The following is an 11,572-nucleotide window of genomic DNA, read 5'->3' on the forward strand; positions in this document are numbered from 1 at the left end:
ATTTATTATTATTTATTAAAATTTTTATTAAAATTTTATTAATATAATTAAAATTTAGCTCATTTTTGTCTTAACGTATCAAAGAAATCGTCTTGGATAATAATAGAATTTTTAATTTACATCAATATTTCAACGAAATATTTTATCTGGTTTTCTCTCTGACCGTGACTTTTCATGTTCAGCTTATGAGTGGCGGACCATGTCCGCATCGAGTCACGCGATGACCTTACCCTTTACAACGATCATTACGCGTTGCATTAAGGTACAGACTGGATCTATGTCAGTTTCATCAACTCCTTGCGTTTAGTGATTATGCTCGACGGACACCACAAGTGATTTATTACCGAGCGATATGAATCGGTGTCACTGATATAACTATTTAGTCAAACGATACGTGATATGGTGTAGCCATTCTGATCAATGAATGAAGTATGGACGATTGTAATGTATCACTATTTCCATATTTTATTTACGTTCAAAAATTGGTGACAAAATAGGCTAAAAAACGAAGTACAAGTGCAGAAAAGGTAGCGTGAAGAAGAAATTTAAATTAAAGTCATATGAGTCACGTTGGACGGAAAATATGAATTGTGAAAAAAAAATCAGCAAAGATGAAGTTCCATCAATTCTAATTAATTAGGTAAACTATAATACTTATTTATTAATGTAAGATTACATCATGCTAAAATGAGCGCAAAATGAACATCAAGTAACAAAATTATTAACTATTAAAACTTCAGCACGATTTTATCTTTTAGTATCATTTATAAATTATGTATATCTTTTTAATTTTATTGAAATATAAATGTGCATTTCATGTACGATGTCAACTTGCAATGCATTACCGTTTATTTTCATGATAAATGGAAAATTGAAACAGTAATGGTTTGCTTAACTAGCAAACAACTGTTCAAGACTTAAAGTCAGATATAATCGTGCCGTATCACTTATTGCTTTCGTCATGAATAATTGCAGCTGATAGAAGAGAAGGTTAGATTAGTTAATCAAATTGCTACGGTAATTTGTGTAACTGAAGATAATTGGCCTGACTTTTTAGTTTTAATCTTAGTCATTTAACATAAAGTTTCTATACGATTTTCCACCGAAGAATTTCTTAGATATTAATTGAAGCAATGACTTTCATAATCGTACAATCAATCAATTTAATAATTGTTTAAGAATATACAAAAATAGTATGTCACATATAATATACAGTATGTAAATTTTTGATAGATGTGAGAGATCAAAATTCATGAAATACACCAGGCAATACATTATGTGTATACATATATATAAATAACACTTTCTGGATTGTTATTTTATATTACATGAATACCTTCTTTTGTAAAGAAGAGAATTTATTCCATTCATACAGAAAAGAGATGTAAGTACCCATGCGCACACTATAAACCGAAAGCATCGAGCATGACGAACGTCATCGTGTTACAGCAATTTTATATCCCTCATAATACTTCTTCGATCTTTCTTAGAAAACCAGGAAGGAGTTGGAAACGGTATTCTATTTTTTTTCGATGATAATTCAGAGAAATTCTTTTCTTTTATGTATCGCAGATGGTTGTGCGCGCGTTACCAGTGGCCGTGGCCGTGACCTGCCTGGATGGCGGCACCGTAACCGCTTCCGTGGGCCGTAATCTTTCCAGAAGGACCGGCAATCACCACCGAACCGGCATGCGGTCCAGAAACAGCTGCGCTTCCGGAATGAGGTCCAGCCAGAACTGCGCCATGAGTAGCCGGTCCAGAAACGACTACCCCGTGCCCTCCGTGACCGCCAGCATATCCTGCGTAACCACCATAAGCAGCAGGACTAGCCGCATATCCGTAACCTCCTGAAAACAAAGAAAATAAGATAATATTAGAAAATATTATCGAATTGTTGTTTTTAGTACATGCAATTACTTTCAAGAATGCACACACGCACTCACATAAAAATAAATTCTGCAAATTTAGAAAATAATTCTTTTCCTTGTGTATTATAATATTATATAAGATATAATAATTAGATAGAGATATTATAATATTATATAAGAATTTTATATAAGAGTACTTTACAGCACTCTTCCTATAATCTATAAATATATATATATATATATATATATATATATATATATATATATATATCACATTTTTGAGCTGTACATTTTTTAAATTTATTTTATTTTAGATTATTTCTAAATTAAAACCTCTCTTTCTTTTGTAATTACTTGTTAAAAAATTTTTTTTTCATGCGACAATTTTATATAATTAATTATATTACTTACCGACATAACTACCACCATAGGCACTTCCATATCCACCATAGGCACCATCTCCATAGCCACCATAGGCACCATCATATGGACCACCATAGCCTTCTACATGCGCTGGACCAGCGACTGATGCAGTAACAACAGCTGGCCCAGCAATGGCGCCCGACACGTGAGTAGGACCAGCCATCGATCCGGACAAACGAGCAGGCCCTATCGCTGGAGCGGAAACGGCAGTGGCACCCACATGTGGACCCGTAACACTCGCCGCTCCAAGGATTGGTCCACTAACAGCTACTCCATGTGCGCCGTAGCCTAGACCTCCGTAAGCTCCATAAGCTCCGTGAGCACCATAACCTCCATGGCCACCATAATATCCGTGACCGCTCAAAGGCGACGCAGCAACAATGGCGCACAGGGCAAACGAAATGAACTAGAGATGGAGAATTTCAATTCGAGGTGAGTTCAGCAATAAGTTACATAGCTCGATATAATATTGCACTAAGTGTTTCTCCACTTAAACGATTTAAAAAATTTGATTTTGGGAGGAAACATCACAAAAAAATTTAACATTGAAGCTATATTTATTGTACGATGCCAAGTGTAGAGTAGATCCCGGAACTCCCGCGCGATAAAATTATTCAGTTATTGTACTACTTGCTTAATTCTTCGACAAGAATGAACTACGTATTCGCAACGCGTTTGTCACTTTATGTCACTCCATCGTTCCACTGAAAGAACAGTGGTTCGATTGCGGCACGTTGATTGCTTGGGTAACAAAAGAAAGAAAGATAGCGCGCACTTCCGACGATGAATACTTACGAGGGTCTTCATCGTGCAGACTGGCGATTGCTTGAATGTGCCTACAACCGACTTCAGCAGACTTTATATACATCTTCTAGGATCTCCGACCGCGCCCCCGCTGATCCCTTCAAATCATATCCGTTGATGATGTTAGCCTCTCGTTCATTGTGTAAGAAAGTCACTATCCGACACACCCACCCACCTTTGGACATGGACCCTTTACATGACCTTCGCTGGGAACTCTTGGCTCAGAAATTTCAGAAACAACCTCCTTTGTCTGATCTGTATGTATTAGACTTGCTGACTAGCGCAATCGTTATACATCGTGCAATTATCTTGCGATACTTTGAGATTTGAAATTTATGGAATTTGTTTATCAGATTCTTCAGCGCTAGCTTTTTTTCCACGACTAGACTATTTTTTGACTAATTTATATATAAAATATTTCATAATTCATTTATTTCTAAAAATTTGAAATAATCTAAAGGAACGGTTGAATATTTTTTTAGTTTTAAAAATATCAATAAAAATAAAGTTGTGAAATTGTAATTTTTTTTTGTTATCTTTCTTGAAATCGATACAAAACTTTACTCTGAAAAATATTTTTTCTCACCATCAAAAAAACAAAAGTATCTTTTTAAATATTTTATTCTGAGTGTGTACGTCACTCTATACCGTTGAGATTGTAAATCTCTCTTACATTTTTCTTCTTCATGAAAATGCAGAATTACTTTCATATTTTTTTTAATCTTTCTCTTCTTTAATATGCAAAAAGTTGGACAGATGTGAAACAAATATGTAATCTCAGTAAGTTCTCACTTCTTTTGTCATAATTACACGTATTAAACATCCGTATATGCAATCTTTGCATATATGACTCAGTTTATCCTTCCAAATCACGCTCATTTGCAATGGAATTTCATGCATTGTGCAAGATCAGCATTTGACAACATACCCACCCTCGGCTCATCGAATGACTTCCATGGATGAAACTCTGGGAAAAAGTTAAAATGAGTTCATTCGGCGCCGGAGCTTCGAAAAATATTTCTCTCTCGCATAAAGTTTGCCATCTATCGATTTTCATGTACGGAAAGTAAATGGTGGCGAAAGTAAGTTTTCGGAAGATATCAGGAATCACACATTTTAGTAAACAAATTGCTTGAAGCTCTTCTATGCTACTTTAAAGGAGAAAATTTTAGATCGTGAGATAAATTCAAACAATCTTTTTAATAAACACAAATATGATACCTTATAATGTTATGATACCTTATAATTTTATAACTTTTAATACAATTTTGAGGAGTTTACTTTAATGGAGTTTACTTTAAGAAATTTGTTTATAATAATTAAACATATTTATTTAATTGAATTGTTTTTTTTATTATTACTTTAATTGTATCATAATTATATTTTATTAGAAATTGGCAGCAATTGTATATTATTTTAATTAATTGCCGTTCTATCCACAAACGTGTATCAATTACACTGAAAAATTAAAGAGGTACGCATTGCATCAGCTAATAAAACATATCAGAGAAATCATTTTAACCATTATATTGAAAGAAAAGTAATTTAATTTTGATCGAGGTAAGAGTTATAAACTTTTTTTGAGGAATTCGCTACTTGGATTTCAAATCTCAATTGCGTGACCACGTAGTAGCATAGGTCAATCGCGCGATTGAGTCATTCAGGAGAAGGGTAATCGAGCCTTAACCCCGGAGATTACATAGAAACGGTTTTGCAATCTCATCAAAAATTCCTCGTAGTAATAGTAATAAGAAGTTTATGTGTAAATAAAAATTTACGTAAATATTAATGAAATAAATGTGCTGAAGAAAATTTACACATCACAAACAGATGCAAAAACATCACATAGATGTGTCAAAATATGATATAATATGATGAATTGATTCTACGCAGATGTTTCGCATATTTAATCTGCAAATATAATACGTCTTACATATTCAGCAGCGTTATACATAATTATGCGAGGTTTCAGGCAACGTCAAAATAAATGTAATTACATACGCTAATGCTAACTGTTCGTTATGAGAGTGTGCATATATTTCAAGACCATAAGGTCACATTATGAGCATTAAGTGTAATCACAAATAATCATGCTATATGCGCCACATACTATAGTATGTAGATAAAATTTTATGCAATTTGTGATTACATTCGTTTGCTTCACACATGCGCAACACTAATAAAGTTTGATTGTTCATTCACATTCAGTCATAAATCGAGTAAAAAATTAAAATTACATGAAACTATTTATATAACAAGGTTTGGTACAAAAAGATACTTTTTATAGTTTTGATCGTTCCGAATTTTATCCATCGCCTGAAATTAAATTTCTTTCTCGTTTTGTGCATTAATTGCATACTGATATATAGAGAGAATAATTATTTTATAAGTATATTTAACACGATACGATGAATACCGCTATAATGCAGTAATATGAAGTTCTAGGTTGCAATTTATGCGATGTGCAAGGTGAATCGACGTGTTTGTCGAGAACAGGCTAGCTGGGAAAGAGCTGCGCTCTCAGGAATTAATGGGCTTCTCAATGCGATATATAATCGATGAAGCCAACCGACATCGCGCACTCGACCTTTAACGGGTACGATGAAAGAGACGTGAACTCGAATGCTCTAATTTCACGTGAATATTATGGTATTCAAATAAAAGTTATTGAATACTATGAGATTTTCCATATACTCATGTCTTGCGAAAAGAATGATTTTTGTATAAAGAAATCTTTTAAATCGTTTACTTTTGCAATAATTCACTGTCATTCTATACTGAAGAAAATATTTTATAATAGTTAAGTGATATGTAAAAATGCAAAATTTATTTTTAAAACATCTTATACAATTTTAAAATTGATCTCGTATGTGTTGCCATTATTAAATATACATATATATTTATTTAAACATAAAATGTTAAATAAATATAATTAAAAAAAAGAATATTGTAATATTGAGATATCTAAATTATATATTTATTTATAAGTAAATATATATTATTTATAAATATATATATATATATATATAAACTTTTATTATATATATATATAAACTTAAATATTACAATAAATTCATACGCATCATTATTGCACAAAATATTTGGATATTTAAACCTGCTCTTTAAAGTACAATTATCTCTCTTTCTATAATAAGTTTTAATGCGAATCTAAAACTATGCGCAAATATATTTTCATGCAATGAAAGCAAATTAAAGAGGTACTTTAAATTTGTTAGCAGATAAATAGAAAAGACAAACGATGTACATTCATGAAAAAAATCGAAAATTCAACCTTTAAGTATGATCTTTTCTGCTAAAGTTGCACTACGCGTCTGTAAATGTTTCACAAAGTGTTGCGCCGTAATACGACTTTATCCGCTGCATCACGTTCTGAAAATTCGTACTTACGACGATCAAAGGAGGTATGGTTACTCCGCTGCGATTGAGCGTGATCAGTGCTAATGGTGAGACTGACATTTGCAGTTATTGTCTGCGGCGCAATACGGATGCAATGCACTGCGATGTTTATGGGAGCATGCAACCTACTCGCCGCTCTGTGTGAAACCATGGGAAGTGTAAAATAATTTTTAAAATATTTAATCAAAGTTCAATTTATCGAAAAAAGAAAAAACCACGATTATAATCACAAAAATAATTTTAGAAAGATCTCGCAAATGTAGGTACTTAAAGAGTGTTAGAAAATGTGTCTGACTTATATCTTCTGAAGTGTAAAGTTCTTAAAAGAAATATCAATATCTCAATATAAATTTATATTTTATTACAATTCATATGAGCGTATAAGGCTAGTAATATATAGCATAAGAAATTCTTTAAAAGCGAAGCAATCTTGACCATAAAAGTGGAACAATCTTAATGCTTTGTAAAAAGATTTTTCTGAGAAACGCGTGCAATAATCGCTGCACACCCCCGAGAGTGAAAGGACCGCGCCTCTTCGTATCCGGCACTCTGACATCTCCACTAATTATTCCTTGACAATCGTTACGAAACGTACGTTTTCCATGACACAACTTATGACGCTTCGCAATAATATCATAATCGCCTTTATATTTTTTTCTTCCTTTACGCACTATACGAAATCCATATAGGTTAAATTGATATTTTATTTCATAATTTAGATTCCTGATAATAATTTGTTAAATGTAATTATGAGAGAGAAAGAGAGAGAGAGAGAGAGAGTAATTTGAAAAAATTTTTATTATTTATGTCTAATAAAAGTAGTAAATAAGAAAATGTTATTTCTGATTTTTTTATGATTTTGTCTTTTTATTGCAATTGTTGCGTATATTATTAATCCATTATTAATTTAAAAAATTTCGTTTGGCTATTTATATATTCAATTGTCTTGAAATGATGACATAATAAATGACGTAACAAATGTTTAAAATAATGATAAAACGAGAAAAAACATTGTAAAACAAGAAAAAACATTTGCAAAATCTTGCAATTCTTATTTTCGAGAAAATAATTGTAAATTTACTATTTCGTTCAACTTTTGTTACGCAAATAAAGTCAATATTTTATAGACAACCCAATTTGCAGATTTGTTAAAAATAGTTAAATCATTAAATAGAGAGATGGATCATTGAAAAAGTTACATTGTTAAAAATTGTTTTTGCACTTGTTTTAATTTCTATTCGCCGCAACGATAAGTTAGAAATTTCAATGCACAGTATTTTATAAAAAATGGAAACTGGTACCATTTGAATTTTACGATATTTATTTTTGAATTTTACATCGAATATAGGTTTGAAAAACCAAAGCGTTCATCTCGAGAAAATATGACTTTTTCCATGTGTCGAGCGAGATTGGAAATCGATGCTATTTTTATCTCGCAAAAATAAAGTGGAAAAATAAAAGGTAAAAAACCAGAATATAAAAAAGAGTCTGCGTCTTAGCGTATTCAAATTTCATGCTCATCGCTACATCACCAGTCCATGTTCTTTCGCTGAAGAGATTCTATTCAATTCCACGTCTTAGCACGTGCACTTAATCTTTTTATTTTATTTGTAGTACGTTGAGGAAAAATGTAAAAGCATTCGTATCGTATGTATTCAGTATTCAGAAAAATTTTATAAGTCTTTTGTAGATATGAGAATTTATGACAAATTTAACAGAGTGAGATCTCTTTGTTTTTTAATAAGCATACTGCAATAGAATGATCAATTCAATTTATGTGAACTATATGTAAAAAATGGAAATTATTTCATACACACATATATGCATAATTCGTGCATAATTATTCGTTTTCAAATTATCATATTCATCTCACAATTTCACAAGAAGCTCTCTATGCTTAAGAATTATTTGCTTCTAATGGAGAAAGCCAGTATGGCCCGATGACTTTGTAATTAATTTGATTTAATTGGCATCGTTAACGCTCATTCATATCGAAGCTAATACCTAGACGACATGTCTGGTCGATTAATCTGTTGAAATAACGAAGCTTATACCTTTAGATAGTATTTTATCCTTTAATAAATGAACGTTTCGCGTAAAATGATAATAAGAGAAATGTAGTATTAATATGTAATTATAAATTTGCAACTTTATCGATTTTATATATATACTTCATTATAATGTCCCTCCGAATATAATCAAGTAAAAAAATACTGTGATTGATCAATATTTGATGTAACCTAAGCGAATACCTTTTTGTGGTTCTATTAGCACAAATTAAATAGTGAAACTTTGAAATAGGTCGTATCGGCTTTTAACGCGGACATTAGCAAAACAAATTTCTTTATTACAGAAGGCTAATGCAACAGGCGGTCCATTTGCAACCTAATAAACTTAATTTTATTAAAAGAAGGTTTTTGATCTAGTATTTTTGTAATTAAGATAACTTAATAGTGAATATATGACTAATAACTATATGAGAAATAATTTTAACGTGCTAACGACTAAATGCATTTATATGTTCCTTTACTATAATATGTAAAGTGTAATTATTATTTTATACTTAACTTTTTCACTTAGAAAAAAATAAAATTCAATAACGAATTTTAAAACAAACTTATTAAAAAGATGTTACAAAAGATAAAGCATACTTTAAATACTAAATAATTTACAATCTGTGTTTCATAATTAAGCACATTTTAATAAGATGCAATTACATGCAAATAAGGAAAATAAGAAAATCTTTCATATAAACAGAAAATTCATAAATACAATGTTAACGAGTAAATTAATGTTAACGAGTTAACAAGTTCTTTAATAAATAATTAATCCTTTCGAAGTAATTCGTAAATTAAGATTAGATTATACATCCTTTTCATTTTCTCTCCTGTTATTCTCGTCTTATTCTTATTTCTTACTGTTTATTTTTGCCACAAAAAAGAACATTATATACGTATTATAAAAATACTAAATTAATATAGATATTGTTTTCAACAATTTATATTACAATTTTCATTAGTTATATTATATTTATAATCTTCAATATTTTACAGAATGTTATATTGAATAAATTTATTAATTACGTGCATAAGTTTGGACAATTAGAGCATTTAACCTCATAAACTTATTATCAGTTGCAATATTCATTCGCTGTATCAATAAAAATCAGTATTAATTATAGATATTCGATACATGTAGCAATATAAAGTGTACATATTACAACATTTGTTATGTCGCAGTCACCTGAAAAAAATTAAATTTATTAATATATAATTGAATAATCATGATCATAAAGTTTTTTTCATAATATTGTATTTCAGTAAAAAGTAGTATGCAAAATTTCTGATTATTACTTAAAATTTTCAATATTAAATATTGTATTTAAAATGTTCATCATATTTTTATTAATCGCTCCCTCTCATCACAAATGAAATAATTAAAAAATTAAGTTTCCCAGAAAAGGTAAAAAAGTAATTTTTAATTTATCAGAAAATTATTGACTGATCGAACTATCGACAACAAGAATATATTCTTAATATGATTAGTTTACTTTGATGGTTGATAGGATGTTTATCTTAGTTATTTATATAACTAAGTTAATTTATATAATGATTAATAAGATATTATTCCCTTATTTTAAAAGTGATATAGTTAAGATTTTACATCAAATTTCTCAGAAAAGAGAATTTATGTAATAACTCAGGTACATAAATTCCCTTTTCTGGGAAATTTTATGTAAAATCTTAACTGTATTACTTTTAAAATAAGGGAATAATATCTTATTAACCATTATATAAATTCCTATTTATATTAAAACAGTACTTACAATTGCAAAATCAATACTTACAATTACAAAACCACCCATATAGTCATCTTTTACGAAGATTACAGTTGATGTGTGCATGGGAATGTTGATATGTACAAGAATGTAATAAAATGAGAGAAATTAATTAAAAGCTATTATTAAGAACTATTGTTGATTATACAAATCTTTACCTTTTTCTTTGTTTCGAATTAATTGTCTTAAGTAAGACAATCAATTACTCTAAGTCCGCATTATTCTTTCTCTTCTTGGCTTATTCATTGTCTTATGCATTAATTCAATTAATCGTTTTGTATACTGAAATCATATAATTCGTGTCAGACGATTTAAAAATAGATAATTAATTGGATTGTAAAAATTAAAATTCAATAATTCACATGTATTATCAGATACATTGAGAAAATGTAAAAAATTTTAATAAATATTTATATAGTGTCAACTAAATATTCATTTATAGTAAATAAATATGTATTAAAAAAAAATGATAATTGAATCAAATTAATGATTTCTTGTATCAAATATAAATCTTTATCTTTATATTTAAATCTTTATATCTAAATATTTAGTTGGTACTATTCAAAAAAATAATTTAGTACATTTCGTTGAATATAAATATTAGCTTTCGTAGAGCTAGACCAATATATATATTATAAATCCCGTATTATTAGTACACAACATGTTTAAAAAACAGTATCATATACTTAATATGATTATATAATAATTCTTGCATTTCACACATATATTTCTTGTATGCGTTCATCATGCTCTTACTATCATTATAATATATAATATAAATAATTATTTATAAGTGCTAATTATAAATGAAATAATTAAATTTTAACTGACTAATACTAAAAAGGCAATAAAGATTAAAAGCTATATAAAAAAGGCGGCTTAAAATGCACAGGAAAATAATTGACAATATAATCTATTTGGTAAATGATGAAAGGTATGTGAATAGACACGAATGAGTTTTAAATACTGATGCTTTATTTTATATAAAGTATTGTATAAATGTATAAACGCTATAAATATGTGGTATCTATCTATGGTGGTGGTGGGGTGCTAGTCGTGATCGCAAAGAAAGGGTATGACGAGGGCGGGCGGGGTCGGGGGCCGGCGGCGGCGAGCCATCTATTTACATTCATTCACTCATGAGAAAGGCTGACCTACCATAATCAACCGGTCTCTCCTTTTCACTAACATATAACACGATTATATAATATATGTGTAATTG

The 11,572-nt window shown here is 29.8% G+C and overlaps 1 protein-coding gene across 1 annotated transcript; it reads right to left on the minus strand.

Annotated features, from left to right (window-relative positions):
• Window positions 1-1,149: 1,149 nt before the first annotated feature.
• Window positions 1,150-3,247, minus strand: LOC105625944 (cuticle protein 64-like). The gene is made up of 3 exons (XM_012207254.1): window positions 3,087-3,247; window positions 2,280-2,697; window positions 1,150-1,847 (listed from the first exon to the last, which is right to left on the minus strand). The coding sequence occupies exons 1-3, from the start codon at window positions 3,096-3,098 to the stop codon at window positions 1,588-1,590; spliced, it is 690 nt and encodes a 229-aa protein (XP_012062644.1). The 5' UTR covers window positions 3,099-3,247; the 3' UTR covers window positions 1,150-1,587.
• Between the last annotated feature and the right edge of the window lie 8,325 nt (window positions 3,248-11,572).

Source organism: Atta cephalotes (assembly GCF_000143395.1).
Source record: "Atta cephalotes unplaced genomic scaffold scaffold00004, whole genome shotgun sequence".
NCBI classification, from domain to species: Eukaryota; Metazoa; Arthropoda; class Insecta; order Hymenoptera; family Formicidae; genus Atta; species Atta cephalotes.